At 43.7% G+C, this 23,129-nt stretch overlaps 1 protein-coding gene across 7 annotated transcripts in view; it reads left to right on the plus strand.

The window, feature by feature from the left end:
* Positions 1–8,139: 8,139 nt before the first annotated feature.
* Positions 8,140–23,129, plus strand: part of col14a1b (collagen, type XIV, alpha 1b) — a 134,163-nt gene continuing 119,173 nt past the window's right edge. For 6 of the 7 annotated variants that reach the window (XR_013767449.1, XM_079175961.1, XM_079175962.1 and 3 more), the window contains exons 1-3: positions 8,140–8,257; positions 9,738–9,864; positions 16,060–16,176. Coding sequence is in view for 6 of the 7 variants with exons in the window: in XM_079175961.1 (XP_079032087.1) it covers positions 9,783–9,864; positions 16,060–16,176 (199 nt within the window). In the remaining variant the exon portion in view is untranslated. The remainder of the gene's footprint in view (positions 8,258–9,737; positions 9,865–16,059; positions 16,177–23,129) is intronic. The other variant, XM_079175966.1, reaches the window with a different exon arrangement.

Raw genomic sequence — 23,129 nt, forward strand, 5'->3', positions numbered from 1 at the left:
GATAAAGGTAGAAGGAAAGGCAGAGTTATCATGAATGAATGTGCAATCAGGACACAAAAATATTCCCTTTTTCTTTACCAAACATCAACATCATGTCGTAAAACGAGTGTAAATCCTTTAATCTGTGAAGACGGAAAGAAAGAAGATCACTATCATTACTCACATTCTCTGGTGTCATCACAGGGAATCCTCAGTGATTGATGGTTATTAGCAAATTCATAAAAGAAAGTCAAAGTTTAGGTTCAAAAGGTCATTTGTAAGGTTCAAGAACACAAACCGCTGGAGGATGAGAGGTTACAGTAGGTCCTGCTTCACCTTCAGGTTCTACTTTAACCCAACACCAGATGGTTCGTTTACACGGAACCACCTGAGAACCCGTTAATGGAAAACTGTAAAGTTCTCACAGACTACTTTAAAGAGATACAAAATGGAAAAGAGACACAAAGTGACTACAAACACAAAGCAACAACAAGGAGACACAAAACTCAAAATGAATACAAAGAGACTCGAATGGTCTACAAAGACACAAAATCAACAACAAAGAGACAACAAATGACACAAAGAGACACAAAGTAACTTTAAAGAGACACAAGGTGACTCAAAAGAGGCACAAAACGACTACAAATAGAGGCTAAACTACTATAAAGTCTGTGTGTCTTGCTCCTGTGTAGGAGAGGTCGTGGGGTATTTCGGTACCCATCGTCTCATAAAGAAGCTCATTACAGTCGTTTTAAACAAACAGAAGCAGACCCTCACAGGTGGTTTGGACCAGATGGACTGAAAAGATGGATTTTTGTGTAATCTCATGAAATCCCAAAATCCAGCTGGTGGGCAAAGTAAATAATACTGCCACCAGTTTAGCTTTTCATTACTTAAACGTGCTAATGCCTCTTCATCAACCCCAGTTCAAACGTTCTCTACTCTCCTCTGGTCTCAGTGAAAAGTAGGACAACATGGCATTCCTGAAAATTCCAGGTGATTTTAGAAAATTCCAGGTGATTGGTTTGAACTCCGAGCTTGTAGAGACACATTCAGAGAAGAAGACAAACTGTGGAAAAGCTCCAGAGATGCACTGGAGATTTGCTTTCTGCGTGTTGCACGTCTCCCATCAGCATCATGGGCCAAAACAGATGAACTTTAGCATGAAATATGTGAAATGATTTCTATTTAAAGACACCAAACGCAAACATAAAGCAACCGGAGAAGACTGCTGGAGTAAATATCACAAGCATGCACCAACTGGAGACCAACTGCAGACCAACATACCATCATAAACCATTACACACAGCAATCATTAGAAACTCAAAGTCTTACTAGTATATTTGTCTCATTACTACTCAAAATATCTGTTTTTAGACGATGCATCTTCCTACAGTTCATAACAGTCGTGAAATAAAGCTCAAAATAAGTTTTCCCAACTAATTTAAAGATCTTTTTTATCTTGAAAAAACCTAAATATTACATCTGAACATATTACAAGTGGGTTCTCACTTCTTCCGTTGGCAGAATTCTTTTTCTTGTGTCAAGCAAAAACACCTTCTTCTCATTGTTTTGGGGGTTTTTGTAGCTCACGGATCGTTCCACTGTAATGGAAAACAACACCCTCATTTAGAAACCAGTGCATCTTTTAATGAAACCATTATAAAACCATTGGGAGGCAGCTTGTACATGCAGCTTTAAATGGAAACCACTAGAAGATGTTTGCAGGCCAACAGTCCCAATAAACCGATGTTCGATGGGCGAACAGGTTACGATCCTTTCTAATGTTGAATCTAATGGAAAGCATCAGGACTCTTCTGATGGTTTCTGGGAAGGTCAAAGCTTTGGTCTATTATTGATTTCTCTCATTAAATGCAGCGTCGTAATGAAGAGAATGTTTTTTTTGCCTGAGGTGACTCTCTTTAAGACTCCTTCAGTTTATGCACCACAGAAGAAGAAAAAAAAGGAAATGAACATTCAGCCCAGTGCTGATTCTGCCGCTGGACTCGTGCCAGAGGTGCTGACACCTCGTGATGACGGAGATTAAATGGCGCGTGGCAGCGCGGCTGCGGCTCCACAAACTGTGTTTTCAACAACGATTTCGGTCGCCTCCAACATCAGCAGCAGACATCAGCTCGCTGAGCCGTGATTGTGGCGGACGGCTCGATTAAATGGAATGTACACAAGCGGCCGGAGCAGCGAGTGTGTTGAATCCCAAAAAAACCTGATGAGCTGCACAGAAACACCACTGAGATGAGGGGGCTGAGATGAGGGGACTGAGATGAGGGGGCTGAGATGAAGGGGCTGAGATGAGGGGCTGAGATGAGGGGCTGAGATGAGGGGCTGAGATGAGGGGCTGAGATGAGGGACTGAGATGAGGGGCTGAGATGAGGGGGCTGAGATGAGGGGACTGAGATGAGGGGCTGAGATGAAGGGGCTGAGATGAGGGGACTGAGATGAAGGGGTTGAGATGAGGGGGCTGAGATGAGGGGACTGAGATGAGGGGACTGAGATGAGGGGCTGAGATGAGGGACTGAGATGAGGGGGCTGAGATGAGGGGACTGAGATGAGGGGACTGAGATGAGGGGCTGAGATGAGGGACTGAGATGAGGGGCTGAGATGAGGGGGCTGAGATGAAGGGGCTGAGATGAGGGGCTGAGATGAGGGGTTGAGATGAGGGGACTGAGATGAGGGGCTGAGATGAGGGACTGAGATGAGGGGCTGAGATGAGGGGGCTGAGATGAAGGGGCTGAGATGAGGGGCTGAGATGAGGGGCTGAGATGAGGGGTTGAGATGAGGGGGCTGAGATGAGGGGACTGAGATGAGGGGCTGAGATGAGGGACTGAGATGAGGGGCTGAGATGAGGGGGCTGAGATGAAGGGGCTGAGATGAGGGGCTGAGATGAGGGGCTGAGATGAGGGGTTGAGATGAGGGGGCTGAGATGAGGGGACTGAGATGAGGGGCTGAGATGAGGGACTGAGATGAGGGGCTGAGATGAGGGGGCTGAGATGAAGGGGCTGAGATGAGGGGCTGAGATGAGGGGCTGAGATGAGGGGCTGAGATGAGGGACTGAGATGAGGGATCGTTTGCGATCGTCCTGAGGATGTGAGTGTGAGTGATATCATGAGTCACATACAGACATGTTAGGAAGCTGTGGTTCCACACAGACAGGTCCTCCTTCACAGAAGAAGACAAAGATAACAGACAGGAAGAGGAGCCAGAGCTGCAGAGACACTTTTGTTGTGCTGCCCCCTACTGGTAAAACCAGGAACACCTTCGTACTGTGTGAGTAAATATGAAATCAGAGACACAACGTGACAGCGAGAGTTTAACAACAACAATCATTTTATTAAGGGCTTACCTTCCTATTCAGATTATATTACATTTTATTTTTAGACATTTAAGAAATGTGATAATTAATGTTCATCCCCTTATTTCATTGTATCCACAAGTTTTATTCTTTTTAAATGTTTTTTAATTACATTTTATTGATCACTATTTTATTTAGTTTGAGTATATAATTTGTATCCATTTTATTAATCTAGTTTTTATGTCACGCTGTTTTGCTACTATCACTGTTATTATATATTTCTATTCTATTTAATCCTATTGTTTTATTTTTTGTTTCGCACGCTAAATCATCGTTAAGTTGCTGATTATCTTTTGTCTTTTCTGTAGTTTTCATCGTCTTATTTTTGTCGTTCATCTGTGAAGAAATTTGAACTGCACGTACCTTCATGAAATATAGTTTGATGGATTGATTGGTGGATTTATGAGGAGCACTTGAAGGCCACGTAAAACGTTCTTTGCTGTGGGTTTACCTCCCGACTGCAGTGTTATTACGCTCAGGTTTATGTGGCCGACAGCAGCACAGACCTGCAGAATGCAATAAAGATGTAAAAGAGAATACGAGACATTAATACTCGCCTTAGAAACTTAACATAAGCAGGAAAGGTCTGACTTTATGAAGTGCCTTGAATTTAATTCAGTGCAGCAGAGTCTCCTTTTGGCAGAATGCCCCGACGCACCTTCAGTGAACACAGCAGCGTTCATACGTTTTATGTGATCTGATACTCATCGAGGTTTTATGTAAACGGAAGGATTTAAGGAGATACGCACGCACACACACACACATGCACACGCACGCACGCACGCACGCACACACACACACACACACACACACACACCATCACACACACACACACACACACACACACACTCGCACACACGCACACACACACACACACACACACACACACACACACGCGCATACGCACGCACGCACGCACGCACACACACACACACCATCACACACACATACACACACACACACACACACCATCACACACACACACACATCACACACACACACACCATTACACACACACACACACACACACGCAGCATCATTACTTTCGATCACAGTCACTCTCTCAGCCCCGTCATGCTGTGTGAGTGTACCTGTGATTCTCAGCGTCGTATTTTTCGGTTTCAGCAGCAACAGAAATTTAAGTTCATTAGAATCTTCACGTTCAGTCGGTTCGTTTGTGGCTAAAAAGAACAAACTCACATCTTCTGTGAGAGGAAGCGCCTCCTGCCTCATGAATAAGCCTCGGGGTTTATTAACACGGAGGACGAGACTGTGTTTGTGTTCATAAAGGTAGAGCTTTATTGCAGAAACCCAGAGAGTGTCCACTGTCAGATGTTTCCCAAAAGCTCACTTCATTTTCCAGTTTCTAAAATGCAAAAGCTGTTTTTGCAGCAGAGAATTGGAGATGAGTCATAACAGCAAGCGATAAAGAGAGCAGCTCTCCGCTACACGAGGTGCTCATTTATTCCTTCATGCTGAATTCTGTTGAGTTGATGTTTTGCTGCTTTTGATATTTTAATTGTTCACCATGAAACACTTTGTGACATTCCAAGAGAATACTTGTTGTGTATTGGGATCATATGTGTATATCATATCATACTGATTGTTAATGAAACACTTTGTTCATCTGATTTGGAAAACTTCCACATAAACAGTTTTAATCCGTTTTACCATCATTATAAAAACCAGCTCATCATTTATATCTTTTCTGACATTGAAATGTTTGCTACTGTACTTACATTAATGTGAATAAATCATCACTTTTGGCTTCTTGTTGGTCTGAGTAGGAGGAGCTTCGAGGAGCTTTGAGGAGCTTCGAGGAGCTTCGAGGAGCTTTTCTCAGTAATTAAATGAATACATTGATTGAGCTCCTGTTGAAGAGAACTCAGGATGAGGAACTGTTTATTCAAGCAGCCGTTTTGGAGGAACAAAAAAATCTGAATTCTGCTGTTACATATTCATGAGTATGATAATCTGAGAGACTTCAGAGGCCTCCAATTCCACTGCTGGTTACAGGCGACACGGTCAGCAAACAAAGCCGAGGTAGAGAGAGACTGAAGCTCCGCGTTATCTCAGAGATAAGGACCGCGCTGTGGCTTTAAAGGAGGGGGAGGCGATCCAACACACGCATGCTAATGAAATAACGTGCAGGGATGATGCTTTTCTGCAGGCAAATAGGACGTTAGCATCACAGGAAGTTAGCATCACAGGAAGTTAGCATCACAGGAAGTTAGCATCACATTGGTTTCCTTGACAAAAAAGGAGATTATTTTCTCTGCAGCAAACAAACATTTATCACACTTACACATTTTCTTCAGCAAGATATATATATTACATACATGTATGTGTATGTATATATTCAATTTTATTTTTAATAAAGGGGATCATGTAAAGTTGAAAACATAAATGTCACCATTTGATGCACCGTACCAGATTATAGCTTTAAGCTAATTCCCATCTGTAGTCCCTCAGCAGGTCAAAACAACACAAATAGCACAACAACAAAAAAATAAGACACACTTTTATGATGTTTGAAGTGTAAAGTAAGAAGCTAACGTTAGCTAACGTTAGGCTATAGAGGAACTCCACCATGGTCACATGACTTCACGTCTCCTCCACTAAGCTAAAGGAGGACTAGTGTCCTAGAGAGGACGCTTAGTCGTCTCCTTTAGACTCTTCTTTTAGACTCATAAGAGCTTCTAAATTTACCAGAAGGGTTTTTATGATCTATAATATATCAGAGAACAAAACGTTGGTTGTGTTGAAACGATTGGTTCGGGTTCGACCTCCATGTAGAGTCAAGACATCCAACAGGTCAGAGCAACAACTCAGCCCGGCCAATCATAGCGCTCGAATGCTGCACGGGGCGGGTCTTACCAAGAAGACCAGTGGGATTTATAATATTGCGTCAACCAAAGCCCCTTTTTTCTTGAATCTAACCAAAAACACATTTAAAAGACTTTAAGACGATGGAACCAGAAGTACGAAAAATGCTGAGTCACTTCCTGGTTTTAGGACTCACTCCTGCTGCGTGTGGACCACTGGAGGGTTTTGTTACGTTTATTTCTGATGAACAAAATAGATGAAAGGTCGTCAATGAATTCAACTCAGACGTGGATGTTTTCTTAAAGATGGCAGCCTTCATGCACAGTGATCTCATATCAAATTACAGTAGAACATCTAAATGTTGACGTGGTGTCGTAAATGTAACGTAACGTTAACGCTGGTTAAGAAGAAAACTTAAACAAATGGCACCTTATGTCTAAAAGGTCGACGACCTCCTGATTTAAAAGATTTCATGGCCCGTTGTATTACGCTGACGAAGCAAATACATTACAATAAAAAGCTAATTATGGTGAAAGTGTTGCAGCATTTTGTGTTTAAATCACTTAGAAAATGGTCTGATTTGGAACACATTTACATAATAACATGAACTCAACCGGGACTTTTAAAGTGTCTTTGTGACATTTTGTAACCATGAACTTGAGGGAGAAACTGTCCTTTTCTAGATTGTTTCTATTCTCCTCCCATGATCCTCTCTCTGTAATCTTTTTGGTTTTACAACACCTGCCCAGTAGTGGAGAGAGAGAGGCGTGTTAAAAGCAGCCCTGAGGCGTTCATACAGTACACACAGCCAGAGGTCACACAAACACACACTGGAGCTGCTTTTCAACACGTTTCTTTCTGCCGCCTCGCCTCGCATTAAACGAGGGAGAAGGAATGAATAGCTGCAGGGCTGCATGGTGAATGGAGCGGGAAACACCCTGCAAGTCTCAACTGAGACACCAGCAGCGTTAAGCTGGCCAGAGACAGCTGACGAGACACCGGAAGTAAAGAAGATCTGCCTTCAAATTAAAAGCAAACAAAGAAAAATCTCGAATTTATGTAAACCTGTCAAATGAATCCATACGTGCAAAAAGGTTTGAAAGTGGTGCAGGAAGTATTCAGATATTTTACTTAAGTTAAAGTACTTATACCCCATTGTAGAAATACCCTCGTCTGCTGTCAGTAAGAGCTGAAAACGTTACTTCATGTTTAAAGTTTATCTGAAGCTGTTTGTTGATACACGAGCTTCAAGTTTTCCTAATTATGTATACGATGCAAAAAACATTGCAATACAGCTTTTTTTGTCGCCACAGACACTCAGACCACAATACCTCTTATAAATATTGCAATACTGTTATCAGTGGGCTCATTGTGCTCTCTACAGATCGTAACTCCTGATATTGGGCTATTCAAATACAATGGAATTGAATTGTTAGCTTCTTTGGAGATAGACGTGACTTAACATTTATTTAAAAGAAAATCTTCGAGGTTGCCACTTTAGGTAAAATTATATGCAAGAAGTTAGATTATTAGATTATTAGTTCTAATTATTAGTTAGATTAAGTAGATTATTTTCACTCATGCGTTCATGTAAAAGCAGCATTTTTCTGTTGGTTGAGCTGGAGGTCAATAGATTAGTTGATTGATTGATTAATTGTTTCAGCTGTACCTTAATTTATATCATAAAAAGCTTTGTTTGTTTTCTATGTAAAAACCTTTATTTGTAAAAGCAACTAAGAACTAAAGCTGTCGGATACATTTACACATTAAACAGGTTCTAGTGGAGTAGAAGTAGAAAGCAGCAAGAAAAGAAAAGACTGACGTAAAGTATTAAAGTAACCGATGTTCTTATGCTCACTAGCAGCACTGATTTGGGGGGGTTTGGTCCTCAGCGTGGATTTTATTTTGAAATGCTTCACCGGTAGTGAGGTGCACCTCTCGCTGCAGCTTGACTCCTGTCGGACGCGGAGCGGAGAGTTGGTGGATCGGGTTCAGAGTCGCTTGTTGGGGACTAAGTGAGCTTCTCGTTCAGCTTGTCCGGAGGAGAGAGCGGCGGAGCCCGGAAACGTGTGATCCGAGAAGGTACGGCTGCTCTTTATTCTCACTCTGCACACATCTGCACACATCTGCACATTAATAAAGACCCGCGGGAGCCTTTCTTCTCTCCACCTCGTGCCGCTGATGGCGCGGAGGTGCAGATCTCACCTGTGCTCATTTCAATTAAGGGGAAAAACAAAACTTCCGGCTGTTTTTATTTACGATAACCTAAAAGTGGTTTGGCAGCGATATCTGATGTGATCTGAGCAAACATCTGGAGGGTGCAGGTGTTTACTACAGCACCTTAAAGTGAGAGAGGGGCTGACCAGGTACAGAGACAGGACGCCTCACATGCAGGTTAGAGGCTGTGAATGATAGGAGCTCACACTCTACATGTTTATTATAGGAGTTAGAAATAAAACCAGGTGTGGTAATGAGCTCGTGAACTCACGGCAGTGATCTACAGTCACGCTGTGAGCCCCCGAAGGGACTATTTCATGCGTATTGTAGTGATTCTTAATGTTTTCTTCTCAAGGTGCGCTGAGACGGGGCTGCTCTCAACACACCTATAATCCTCAATCTGGTTTTATTACGTCTCAACACCGACATGGTGGAAAACGCCAAGTTAACTGTCCTGTCAATGAATTATTGAAAATCGTCTGGAATTAAAAGTTGGCTGCAAACAAAAGGTCTAAATCCTTTTACATCTAGTGTGTCTTTACTGAGACATTGAAAACACACAATGAGCTCCTGTGAATACAGCTTCTCCTGCAGGAATGCTCGTCCTGGTTGATGTGTACAGTATGTGACACCGATCTGCTTCATAAGCTTCAACTTAGTCCACAGATAGTTTGTCTAAAGCGTCATAATGAGATTCTTCATTCTGCAAACAAAAAGGGGGAAGACTTAATAAAAAGTTTATTTTTGCAGCTTAATCCATTCAGATCATTTAGACCTTTGTGCTGATGGGGGGGGGGGGGGGGGGGGGGGGGGGGGGGTGATCATGAAATCTGTGATGTAAGCGAACAAGTCTGTACATCATCGAGGGGCGGAGACGAATATCTGTTCATATTTACAATCGCTTATTTTTCTTCAGCCGTGCATGATTTTATTTATGAATATGTTTTCAGACAGATTTACAGCAGAGAAAAAAACAACACATTTAATGTTTGTCTGTAGCTGCACAAACGTGACCAGAATAGATTCAGGTTCACATCGAACTGTCATAATATTGCAACATAATCTTCTAGGATAACTGATGAAGTGCCATGTCGAGAATTTGAGTCCCTTCATCTCCTCTTTCTCCTTGTCCTCCCTGCTCCCGTCTTCCCTTTATCTCCTTCAACCTCCCTCACACGTTCCCTTTTCTCCATTCTCCTCCTCGTCACCTTCCCGCTCTCTGTCTTTCCTCCTCTGACTTGCTCTTTCCTTTCCTCTCTCCTTACTCCCATTTTCCCTCACCACCTTCCTTCCCTTGTCTCGTCTCCTCTCCCTCCCTCTCACCTCTTCCTCCCCTCTCCTCCAGGTGTGTCGTGCCTCCCCCCCCCCTCCCCCGTCTGCTGCTTCCAGGATGCAGTTCTCAGTCAGACTGAGCCTCGGCCTGCTGGGCTTCGTTCTCGTCTCCTTGTTTCCTCAGCCAGCGCGGGGTCAAGGTAAGTACCTCCACTAGCCTGCTTTCCTCTCGAGGGACCAACAGGGTCCACAAGGCCAGTCGGGGGGTCTATCACACAGGACCGGATACGGCTAACGTTGTGCTACAGGGCTAGCCCCGGATCCTTTAGAGATCATCCCGATCACGATGGTTTGTGAGTCATATCAGCTGATGCAGTTGGTTCTTCTTTGTTTTTGTTTATCTGGTGGCTCCAGACAATTACTTTTTACCACCATCCCGAAAAATCCTTTCGACCACCCGACCCTATCCATCTGTTCCGATCTACTGCGGTCCGTTACGCCGCTACGCTCCACGGTGGCACCGTATCGAGCTAGAAGCTGACCCCGTCCTTAAACATCATACGGCTAAACGGGGGCCGACAGTTTCCTCCGTCAGCTCGGGTTTAAGTGGTTGTTTCCGTGATGTAGTTGAAGATAAAAGGTCAACTAAGACTTTCCCGAAGCCCACAGAGCCAAACGAAGCTTCCACTGGTTTCTCATTGTTGTGCTTCGCAGGGTCTCCGAGGGTTTCCTGTTCTAGTGCTTCAGGTGTCCGAGGGTTCCCCATCAGTGTGCTCAGCAGGGTTTCAAAGGGCTTCCCGTTATGGTGCTCAGAGGGTTGAAGGCTTTCCTACGGCTTCACCTCTTTGCTGTCCAACAGGGTTTCGGGTTAATTGACAGACAGAGCTGTGAACAACCTCATTTACTTTTTCTCCACAATGGTGCCAAACGGGGCTCGTGATAATCCACCGCTCATCTGCTCTCAGCACGTTAGCTAAAGATGCTAAGCTCATTGTGGTCCTGCTGTGGAGGAGCAGGTATCGTCCTCTGCACTCAACGCTTCATTCTTTGGGTCGTATTCTCAACTTCTGCATTCTGATGTGCAGCTTTGCTCCAAAGACATTGACTTGTATTTTGAGGTGTTTGAGGTGTTTTTATTTAAATGAGCCCTTTAACGACAGCATGCTGTCTCAGGGGAAAAGCCTTGATGCCCAAATCCTGTTGAGGAAACGTGTTTTACTGTCTGCCAGACAAACTGAGACACAGTCTGTCAACTCTGTAATTAAACTGCACATGTCTTTAACTTCATTATTCATTTGAGGAAGTGTTCAAAGCGGCTCGCTGATGACAGCTTTCTGTGTAACTCAGGTTACAGATCTGAAATCCACATTTATCTTTTAGATAAAAACCCATTTGTGTCTAATGTGCGTATTAAACTACTACTTGCTCCTCTACATCTGTTAACTACTCAGCATTTGTGTGTTTTACTTCATGTGCTCATCTTTTCTGTCACCCTGTTTAACTTGTTTAACTTATTCAGTGATTAACACATAACCTCATTAACAGAGATTAACACAGTTATCACCGTTAACGGCCTCGTGCTCCTCTAATCACGTAAAATGAAGATTGATATTCATGAACTTAAATGAGCTGTGCTGAGTGCGTTTCCCTTCATTATGGAAGACGTGATTATGGATCTAAGACATTGTTTTTGAGTCTTAATGTGTTGGGTGACACATCTCGTATGAGACTGTGGGGGGGGGTTTTGCTTTGAGCACATTCTGCTGCACACAAACACGTTTAGGATCCGCCAACTCTCAAAGGTTGTTGGCAGAGTTGAACTGGAAACGAGGTGTAAACCTGCTCGGGGCTGCTGGCTCAGAGCCAGGACCATGAAGTCAGAGGACGGGCTGACACGGTGCCATACCATAATACCAGGTTAGAGGCTCGAAAGGCCAACAAGCAAGCCTTCAGGTAGTGAGGGGTTACCTCGTGACGTTGGTGTCCTGCATTCTGATTGGCTCAAAGAATAATTGTATCGATTCGATGAGGGAATTCATAACGCAGAGCGTCGACATTCAGATTCTGAATCAACACTCGAAACGCTGCGCAGCTCTTTATATTTGGCATTTCTGTTCATTGTGTGTTGAAGCCATGTATTTCTGCCCGGTTACAGGTACGAAGGCTCAGGTTTCAATAGAAGCTTTGAATATAAAGAATATAACGCGTACGGCTCTAATTTCATTAGTTTACGTGAAAACATGACGAGCTACAAATGTTTCCTGAAAGACGTGAAAAATGAACATTAGAGTTTCCTGTTGGCCGAGGTGAGGCTTGCTTTGTCCAACCGACACTGATTTAAATATTCATTGGTCCTCAGTTAAGAAGCCAGAAACATGCAACAAATATTTCACATTTTTACTTAAAAAAATGAGCAAAGCATCCGTCAGAATATGTTTACCTCCAAGAAGTGTTTCCCAGGCAGTCTGAAGCCTTCGTTGGCCCAGTGAAGCCTCATCCTGACCCTTGTGCAGCACATTACAGTCTGTCACTTTAAGGACACTTGCTCGGTTTTGTCCAGAGTTTTAAACTGAAAGGCAACGACAGCATTCCTCAGTGAAGAGGCCGTAGCGTGCCAAAGCCTCGGCTACACCAGCGACCCGGGAGGAGCCGAGGAGTTACGATCCGCTTGGAGAGCTTCCACCGAGGAACCCCTCAGCCGTGTGGCGCTCTGCTAGAGTCAGGAGCCGGATGAGTTCATGTGTTTTCCTGCAAAAACGGCAAAATAAGTGGAACATAGCTGACGGATAAATAGACTTCATGCTGATCAGTTTCTAACCACTGATGTGAGTGAGTTAGGGCCTCATGTAGTCATAACTTGATGTCTTGAGTTACTCTCCAACACCTGTCAGGAAGTCCGTTAAAGGTCAAAGGAATGATTTCAGCTGCAGAAATGATGGAGGACGTGTCTGCAGCAGGTTTCTGTACCTGAAGGGGAAACAGCAGAAGAGGAATGTGGTCAAATGTCAGCGGCTCTGTTTCTAGGTCACACGGTAGGCTTCACTCCGAGCTGCTGACATTCTGGTGAGCGTGATCAGAAGCTGCGGAGGAAGGAGGGAGAACTTGTCAGTGTATGAAAGAGAGAAATAATTGGTTTTCCATATTAAGAAGACATCTTTGATATGAAGCGGATAATGTCTTTTGACCTCCTCCGTCAGCAGGAACTGTGAAAGCTTCACTTTTAGTTTGTGGAAGGACAGCGGCCTCCGTCTGTGTTCAGCGGCGTAAAGCCACAGTGTGTGTGTGTTGGTCTGTGACATGTAACGTGATCATACTTCATTGATGACGTGATGCTCTGTGGAGCATCTTTAAGAGATTCTGCTCTCGGCAATGACAGCGCTGGTCTTTTTTATGAAAGACATGTTTGCAAAAGAAAAGTGACTCTTGAGTTGGGAAACCTTCGATCGTCCCTTTACGCTCCCTTCAAGGCTTCCTGCTCGCCAACCAGAGTTTTATTGTTTTCTATAACTCAGCTCCGCGTCGTCCCTTCACCGAAAAATGTCCTCTGGATTCTTCTGCTTTCACTAATAATTCAAAACGCCAACTCCCAAACTATTTTGCGCTTCAATCCCCCCCCCCCCCCGGGTGGGTGTGACGGACACCTCTCCAGCCCTCCAGCAGCTCTGCTGTTTGCACAAGACATGAAAAATAGATTCATTAATTCTCATCTCGACAGGAGAGGCTCTTTGTCTCCACCGGGCTGGTTGCTCAGCATCCAATACTTGTCTCCGCGTGAGAATACAATCTCACAGAGAAGATCCATGGCTTTCTGTGAATGAGTGTGTGTGTGTGTGTGTGTGTGTGTGTGTGTGTGTGTGTGTGTGTGTGTGTGTGTGTGTGTGTGTGTGTGTGTGTGTGTGTGTGTGTGTGTGTGTGTGTGTGTGTGTGTGTGTGTGTGTGTGTGTGTGTGTGTGTGTGTGTGTGTAGTGCTGCAAAGGAACCGGCATAAAAAAAGAAAAAACAGCCACCAAAGCTACATGGATTTTTTTTTTATGTGCATGCACCAGAATACAGTTGCCTCCAGTTGCGGACTAACAATACATAATTCATGCACAGACACACACACACACGTGGATGCACTCACACAACAAATCAACACATTTCAGCTACACAACAAACAAAGAGGTGCAAAAAAATGTGCCTCTCGAATCATTTGGGATTTGAGCAGCTCTCTCCAGATGAGAGAACGTCCTTTGTTTCCGAGACAGAGCGCTAAAACCGTGAGCCGAAAATCCCACGCAGGCCTCGTTCTCATCCCCAGGTTGGTGAGATAATTGGTACAGTATTCCTTCTGTGTGTGTGTGTGTGTGTGTATAAATATATTTGCCTGCTGTTGAATGCTCCAGCTTCACATTCTCTCCATTGAAATCAGGATTATCCTTCCTGTGCTGAACTTGAAGTTTTCTTTGCATACCTACACGAGTAGTTCGCTGCACATAACAACATGCACGAAGAGGCGGTTCACCGTTAGAGAAAGCAGCTGTTAGTTGATCAGCCTCATCAGCCTGACTGCGTTCCTGCATTGTGGGAAAAGCTGCAGGGAAGCAGAGAAATCAGCTCAAGAAAACATCCTCCGCTTCTTATTTGTGTCGATTGTCTTTCTGCCTTGGGCGACACTAAAAGAATCTGTTAATGTTTGAATGTTGGTATTGTGTCATAAGGAGAGACATGTATGCATTCTGCTCCAAACAGACACGGATAACAAACTCCTTCCAAAAGGAGCATTTTCCAAACTGGATATGTGTTTAGTTTTTGGGTGAACCGTCCCTTTAAGCCTCTTGTTTATCGAGCATCAGAGCATCAAAGCTCCACCAGGCGTCAACCACGGTGAAGGTATTTAAAGAAGTCGGCGGCAGCAGATGGCTCACCTCATAATGAGGACACAAACACAGGAGCGAGTTTGTGGATTTCATATTTTTATGGCTTTTTTTTTCTTTTTTTCTGAGTTAACCAAATGAGATCGGGGGAATGCGTCGCTGCTAGTTAGACGATCATCATCTGGGGTTTGGCTCTGCCGGTGTGAGAATGACAGGGTGTCGTGGTTGTTGACCCTGGAAATGTGGTTTCTTTGGGTGCTTTACAATGGCCTTACTCCAGTGAAAACACAACACGTGAAATATAACGCGTAACGCTTTGGTACCAGAGAGAAAGTTCCACTAACACACCGTGTTGTTGCCTCTTCTAAAGGGTTTGCTGGGAGGCCATTGTAAAGCGTGTTTGGATATCAGCTCAGTGGATGTCGTACATCTGAACACTCCTGCCGAGGACTGGAGAGGAATAGTAAACAGATGCTATTCCAGTGTCTTTCCCTTTGGTGCCCTTTTGTTCTTTTTTCTCCTTGCAGTTAAAAAGGAAGTCACATTCACTCCTTTTTTCCTCATCCTCATCTTCACCCCCCCCCCCCCCCCCCCCCCCCCGACGACGATTTCAAAGCACGGAGACGCAGGAAAGGAAAAAGAAAAATGAGACGAGGACAAGGAGAGGGATCGGATAGAAAAGGGAGAGAGACGGGGGGACGGGGGGGACGAGGAGATGGAGAGCTTGAGAGAATGAATAAAAGGGAAGGATGCAGAAAGAGAAGGGGGGGGGGGCTGTAGGTGGCTGACGGGGGCCAACAGCTAATCAGGATGAGAGGCAGAGGCGTCGCTTTGATGCCGCCGGTAAGTGGAACACAGAAGAAGACCTGTCGTATCCCCGCTGAGACGAGCACAATGCGGGCTCGTCAATAGACGAGGAAGATGAGGATGAGGAGGAGGATGGACGACTTTCTTCTTTCTTTTTTTTTTATGTGACATCTGTGCAAAGCTAATCTCTCTGATGTGTATCCTCCCGCTTGGATGAGATACAATTTATCCTTCTTCTTCTTCTTTTTCCTGTTCCTTAACTGTTTTTTTTTAAAAAGCACACAGATGGAGCGACTCTGCCGCCATAACTCTGGAGGGAGTTCAGTCTAACTTAAGTTCCAGTCACAGTCGGGAGGAGAGCGGATTCTGTGAAACCTGCAGATCTGTGAACCGCTCTGGGCAGCGATGCCGTTTAACGTCAGGATGAATAGACATTAAGGTTGAAGCAAAAGGTCGATTATCTGTTGGAGTTGAAAGCAGACGTATATCTGTTAGAAATTATAAAGCAAAGCCGTTTCTGTAAAATCAATTGACTGAACAGAACTGAACTCCTCTCATTGTTATGGATGTAACCCACTAATACGCACCGATGAGATACAAAATATTTGTGGTTTGAACGATGCATGACGGGGATCTTTTATTCATTCATTCATTCATCATTCAAATATTTACAGAACTCAGTTATTGCGTAAAGTTGTTCATTTCTGTTGGGGTTTTTTTTTCTCTGTCCAGTTTCATCGCCACGGAGATTTCGTGCCAAAATCCTGAGCCCCACCGAGCTGCATGTGTCGTGGAAAGAGCCGAAAGGACAGTTTGAAAGCTACAAGGTCGTTTACTCCACACAGCCGGGTAAGAGCCAGTCTGAGAAACACTGGAGTCTATATGTCAGAAACGCCAAATACAGCTAATTATACGGCCACGATAGCAACCTGTCAATCACTGTGTAGCCCCTCCCCTAAAGCATCCCCTGCTTTATGGTCTGTTTGACTCTAAATGGACCATCATTTACTAAATGAACATCATGCTGTATTGAAGAAGACTTGAAACTAGAGATTGAGACCATAAACTCATGTTTACAATGTTTACTGAGGTAATAAATCAAGAGAGAAGTAGAGTCATTTTCTCATAGACTTCTATACAACCAGAGGAGTCGCCCCCTGGTGGACACTAGAGAGAATGCAGCTTTAACACATGAAGCTTTGACTTCACTTTCCAGAACCCGAGGTTGCCGCCTGGCTAGAGCTCAAAACCAACAGGGTCCCGTCGTCCCGGGACGATAGATATTCAAGACACAGTAAACTCACTATTGATCCGGGGAACACGCCCTATGTTAATCAGGTTTAGTTGCGATTCGGTCGACTGATCACCTCCAGCATGAAGTTCTGTCGAGATTTTCATGAGGCTCCAAATTTGGGATTTCTGATTCATTAGCAGCGAGCGTTCGGTAAAATAATGTGATTTGACTGTTTATTTACCAGGTGCTACCAAAATAAAGTAGAAATACATTTTCTCTTAAATTAATTCATATTTTCCCAATTTGGCAAATGTGAATGACGTGTTTGTGTCGTGACAGATGACAAGAAATTTGCAAAACATCACGTTTTACATCCCTGCTTTATCAATAATTTATTCGTAATAAACACACAGAAAATGAAATGCAAACGATGAAACTGTTTTGGTTCAAGCCGCTGGAGCTCTGCTCTCTGCAGAAACCTTCCAGTTTAAACTCGATCCGTCCGGAGATCTGACAGGGAGTTCATCTGCTCCGCCGAGCCTCGGTCGATAACACGGTTCCCCCACATTCACACCTGGAAGCCGAGCCTCTGTGATGGATTGGTTGTCTGGTGCCTCGCTCAAGGGCTCCTCAGCAGTAATAGTTACAAGTTGCACCAACGGTGCACCCAGATGACACGAAGGGATTTGTCGTAAAATAACCTACAGAATGCAGGTTGATGCGCTTTCTGACCGTTCACAAATCATATTTACTATACGACGTTTGACTTTTGCTGGTGGGACAAATATTCTAGTTATGCACAGAGGAGCACGGTAGTTGAACTTCTTCCCCCCCGAGGGAGAACAGATCTGCCTCTTGTTTCATGTGGTTTTCACCTGCACGCTGGTTCATAACTCTGTGGAGAAACACTCACAATATAACTCGTACCGGGGCCGCTCAGGGGCCCGCTGTGGAACCCTGTGGTTCACTACACCTTCAAAACGTTTGTGGAAATACTGGAGTGTTGTTTAAGGGAACGGAAGTTATTTTTGTCAGTGATTGGATTCACTCCAGGTGTCACTTCAAGTGGGGCTGTGAGTAGATGAGTGAGTGAGTGCAACCACTCTGGCTCCTGATTGTGACCCATTTAAATATCAATGAGGGTGTGACACTAAATATAAGAACAATCTGTGAGTGTAAGCCACAACAGTTTAACAAAGCTCAGCCTCTGAAATGATCGTCAAAGTGAAATCAACACCTCTCTAAATGCACGTAATGAACCTGTATGGGGAACAAACTGACACCAGAACTGCTTGTAGCGCTGCCGCTACATAGAAACGGGTTCATTGTCGGCTGCTGTTCTTTGTCCTCCTTCTCAGGCCTCAACGTTAACTTTTGTTAAATGGCTGAATGTTCTGGAACCAGGCGTCGGCTTTTGTTCGCATGAACGGAAAAAAATATGGGTGCCATTTTTAGTCACCTTATATTTTGAGTGATGAAGATACTACGCAGTTCATCGCTGTGTAGCCCCGCCCCTAAAGCATCCCCTGCTTTATGGTCTTTAAATGGACTGTTGAAGAAGACTTGAAACTAGAGATTGAGACCATAAACTCATGTTTACAATGTTTACTGAGGTAATAAATCAAGAGAGAAGTAGAGTCATTTTCTCATAGACTTCTATACAACCAGAGGAGTCGCCCCCTGGTGGTCATTAGAGAGAATGCAGCTTCAGCTTAACTAGAACCGGAAGTTTCCGCCTGATAACTTCACTCGTTTTCAAAGCTCGTAAGGACTAATTCAACACTCCACTCGGAGCACACGGCACCTCCTCCTCCTCCTCCTCCTCATGATTCAGGTTCATTTTGGGTGCTGCTCATTTGCATATAGAAGTTAAAAATGGATGCAGAGAGAAGTAGACGGAGCCCAAACGATAACAGACCGTGTACGTTTGTGTACCACGTAAAACTTGGAGAAAGAGAGCGTTGCTGTTACAAGTCTCGAATGCTCAGGTAGTCAGAGAAAAAGAGGTACAGGCATGAGTTGCTGTAAAAAACACGTTTTTTAGCTTTCTTCTCTATTTCATAGCTGTGATGAAACGTTTCAAATATTCAGTTTGTAATCGGCTCGAGCTGCTCGTGCGGGCCAAACAGTCCCAGTTAGTTTTATTTCTCAGGGTTTCTTCTTCTCCTCCTTTTCTTTCTTTTCTCTTCTGGTTATTTTTTGCAGCTGAAGAAGTTCAACGAGATATTTTTTTTGCAGCGGGTAAGAAAGGTGCAGCTGCTGTAAAATCTGTTGTAACAGAAAGCTTCAAGAATCCGTTTTGTTAAGGACTTGAGTTATAGCTAAAAAGGTTGACCCAAAGTAAGGTGTGAGGCCCAGAAGGGGTCCCTCACTGTTATATTATATTTGACTCACTACATACTAATATAATAAAGGAGCATTATACTGTATAAGAGGGATTTACTCACCGACACACGGAGGACGAAAGGAAAGAATAGTTTTTTCAGCCTCGTCTGCAGCTGAGGTCATTTTCAAAACTAAGTCATAACTCACTAATGATGATGATGTAATGAGCGAACATTTGGATTCTAGCCACCAAATATTGCCACAAATGAAAGCCAAGGTCTCCATCGAGATCTAAACTCTGCCAACGTCAGGCCCCGATAGCTACACGTGCACTTATTGATCGTGATTTACAGACTTTTACAGATTTTTTTTGTCGAGGCGGACATGTTTTAATTTTTTATCCAAACAGTTTCTAAACTTGTTCGGTGAATAGAATTGAACAGAGACTGTTGTGAGCTGAGCTGCTGGTGCTTTAAACCAATAAACTGCGCCCCACACAGAATATAAAGTTGGCGGTCGATAAATAATGCCTATTAATAATACATGGTCAGGTAGAGTTGATGTCTCTGGGTTCATGTTGTTCTTTGCCATACTGACCTAACAACAGGGCTGCTGCCATGTTGGGCTTACCAGAGATACAGACTTCACTCCGTTTCTTCCTCTTCACCTCCACACTGCTGGATGCACCAACCCGCTGCGTCCTGGAGTCTGGAGGTGAAGTCATCCTCGGCCACCAGTGCTGCTCGTCAGCCGGCGGCGAAGTGAACCTGCAGCTTTTTGTCCGTCTGTTTGATCACAGTAATGGAGAAAATGTCAGATAAGATACAGTGAGCACAGGCGGCCCCGTCCCCTGTGACACCGCGGGGGGAATGGATGGAGGGAACGACGTATGAGAAGAGGAAGATACTGGAGGGCAGAATAAAGGAAGGAGTTGAGGAGACATGGAGAGAGAGTAAATGGAAAAAACGGATGTTGGTTATAGATAAATAAAAAGTGAAGCACGGGGAGGAAGAGCCACAAATCCAGACTCAATCTGCTGTTTTCTGATTTCTCGGTTGAAGTTGTGCTTCAGTGTTGGTTGATACATTTTTCTGTTGCTTTCATTGAAACCATCGGGAAACCTTTTGGTTTTGTCACGTACTAAATGTTTCTCACTTCGCTTCACTGGCTTCTTTCATATTCTTTTTATTTATTTTTAACACATATTCAAACTGGCTCGAGATTTTCACCCAAAAGCTCGATGGCCTCATTTCGGAGACATGCCCACACAGCTGGCTCTGCAGCATGCTGCCTTTGGGGGGGTAGCGCTTATAGTTTTAAAGAAAAGAAGTCACTGGAAGTGCAGGGATGGCTGAGTGAGGGAGGTGATCATCTGCTCGCCGGAGGCCGCTGGTTTCAGAGAGTAATGAATGTGGAAAAGCAGTGACGGAGCCGGTGGTTAATTCTCTCAAACAGCGGGGAGGTTCTGTGGAGCTCAGCCTGATGGTTTCATTGAGCTTGACTGTTCCTGGTTGTAATAAAGCCATTACTCATATTCCATCATAGTTCCAACAGTGCAATGTATTCACATTGTCTGATTGTAGAAGAAACTCTTTTGTAATTCCAGAGTTCAGAGAGCAGGTGTTTGTGTTGTCAGATCTTCTGACGGAGCAGATGGTGGAAAGTAGATTTCTTTTTCTTTTTAATCAATTCATTTTGTCATAAAGAAACTGTCTTATAATTTAAGAAGATGTATTGATCCCAACGGGGACGTTTATTCTGCCGCAGCAGCAAAAGTTAAATAACTGAGCAGGAGGCAAAAATGACAAATTTAATTTTATAACACAAAAAAAAAAAAAGCAAAGAAGAAATTGGCACTTTTCTTTCATCCCGAACTCTTAAACTAATTTGCATGTGATGATCTTGGACTTCTCAGTCAATATGTCTGTGGACACGATAGTCTCTCTCTCTCTCTCTCTCTCTCTCTCTCTCTCTCTCTCTCTCTCTCTCTCTCTCTCTCTCTCTCTCTCTCTCTCTCTCTCTCTCTCTCTAGGAAATGGAAACCTACGCTTCTGAGTCAATCTGTAAACTGCTGACTTCTGCCAAACCTCCTGCTGCTACGACAGCAAAGCACATTTGGCAGCACGAGATGCTGAAAGCATATATTTTACATTTATTGATTTGATTTGTAGACTCATTCAGTTTGGTTCATATTCCTGGTTTTAAACCTTTTTTACTGTTTGTCTTTTATTTGTTTTCCTCTGGTCTCTGCCGCATCGTGTTGCCTGATATCAGACAGTAAACTCGGTGGGTGGACTCAGAGGTCTGGACCCGGGAACGCTGTGATGAGAGCTGTCGTCACCTCAGGCGTTAATAAAGTTAATCTTACCTCTCCTCGCTCTGCGATGCCAGAGGCTTCCTAAATGTTTCTTTCTTTTCTTTTCTTGGTAGTTTAAGCGATTCTGTCTCCTTTCAAATATATCTGAAGACATTTTCACATATTTTGGAAATAGTTTGGAGTTGTTGGAGAAGGCAGAGAGGTGTAGTAAATGTGTAAAGTGGTTCGGGTTTGGTATAATCCTAGTTCTGGTGTGGTGGTTTGAGTGACGGGTCAATAAATCACGGTTATTATTGCCATTCTCTGAGCAGCCGTTTGCTCCCATGAAGTGTCCTTGAACCAGACATTAAGTCCCAACTGACTCAAATGTTTAATTTAACTTGAATATAAGGACATAGTGAAGGACAAACATATATATATAGATATATATATCTATATATATAGCGAGAGAGAAAGAGAGACACCTTTTCTGTTAGTAAACATGATGTATTTTTGTGGGCGTTAACGCTAGCTAGCATGTTTTGTTTGCTTGTTTTTTTATAATAGCTGTAGAAAATACAAGTTTCTCTCAATGTGTACAGTCACACACTCTCCAGGACCAAGAGTGTTGGTCGGGATAGTTAACATATACCAATGGCACCATGTTAGTCCACCGCTAGGCTACAGAGAGGATGCCTGGCTAGCTAGCTTTAGTTAAATGACGTCAGAATTACCACGCTAGCTAAGTAGCCAGCTGTCTGCTAATTAGCTTGATGATTCCACCGTGCTGTCATGCTACATTAGTTCCAGAAAATAAGCCCAACAGCAGGCCATCTCTTAATCTCTCTAATAGTTTGGCCCATTAGCAACATTTCTATTCATCTCTCTAATTGTTTAGCCTTCTGAGGAGGTTAGCAGAAGGCTAAGCTAAACTATTAACATTTTCTCTCCATCTTTGAAATGCTTTGCCGATTTTGTAACTCGGTAAAGCCTCGATTCTCAAGTTTTATAATCTCAAATGTACGTGATATTAATTCTGGCACCCAACAACACAGCAAGGTGACGTTTTCGTGAAGTAACTTTTTAGCCCACTCCTCAGAGTAAGCGTTGCCAGCTAGCACTCAGACGTAAACATGACGTCTGCAGTAAAAGGGTTCTATTAGCCGCTCAAAACTCACTTCATGTCAAATACTTTAAAGTGTACTTTGTAGTGTACTGTCTCGAGTGTACTGTGGCTCGGCAGGAGCCATTTTAAGCCGCTGCCTCGCTCGCTAAAATCGAACCTTACCACTTAAAGAGCAGTTCACACACCTGAGTAATAAAAGCTTTCGTTTAAGGTACAGTAGACGATGATTCATGCACCTGCAGATGTATTTCTGCCCTCAGTGGGAGTCAGACGTCAAACTGTCTTGTGCTTCAAGAAATACAGTGCTGTAGGTTCTGTGAAGGTGGAAGTATGTGTTCTCGTTGTATAAAATGCTTTTTTATCAGCAAATTGTGACAGAATACTAACTTGACTTTTCTGTTACCTTATGTATTTCAGAATTATGTTTTTACTTCCTCTCATCCTTCTTTCTTCATTCCCTTCACTTCTCGTCAGTCTTCCATCACCTCATATTCTGTCCGTCTCGTTTTGATCCATTTGTTGTTTTTCCAGGCAAGCAGAGTTTAAGTGCAGGTGTTAAGAAATACTTCTTACCCAATTCACTCTCCGATTTCCATATAACACAGGTCATGTAACGTTTGACCAGCAGTGGCTGAAGGCGTCTTATAGAAAGATGAAAGAAGTTCAGTTAGCAGGTTTAATGGCTCCCTCAGGAATAAGCACTCTAGATCTTTATGCTGCTAAAACAGGTGTTGCCAGCACCTCTATTGAATTTATTCCAGCTTTAATCTCTGCAATGTTGCAGTACAATCTGCAAAGATTTCAAAGGATGCCAGAGAATG

The sequence above is a fragment of the Pholis gunnellus genome, assembly GCF_910591455.1.
Source record: "Pholis gunnellus genome assembly, chromosome: 16".
Taxonomy (NCBI): Eukaryota; Metazoa; Chordata; class Actinopteri; order Perciformes; family Pholidae; genus Pholis; species Pholis gunnellus.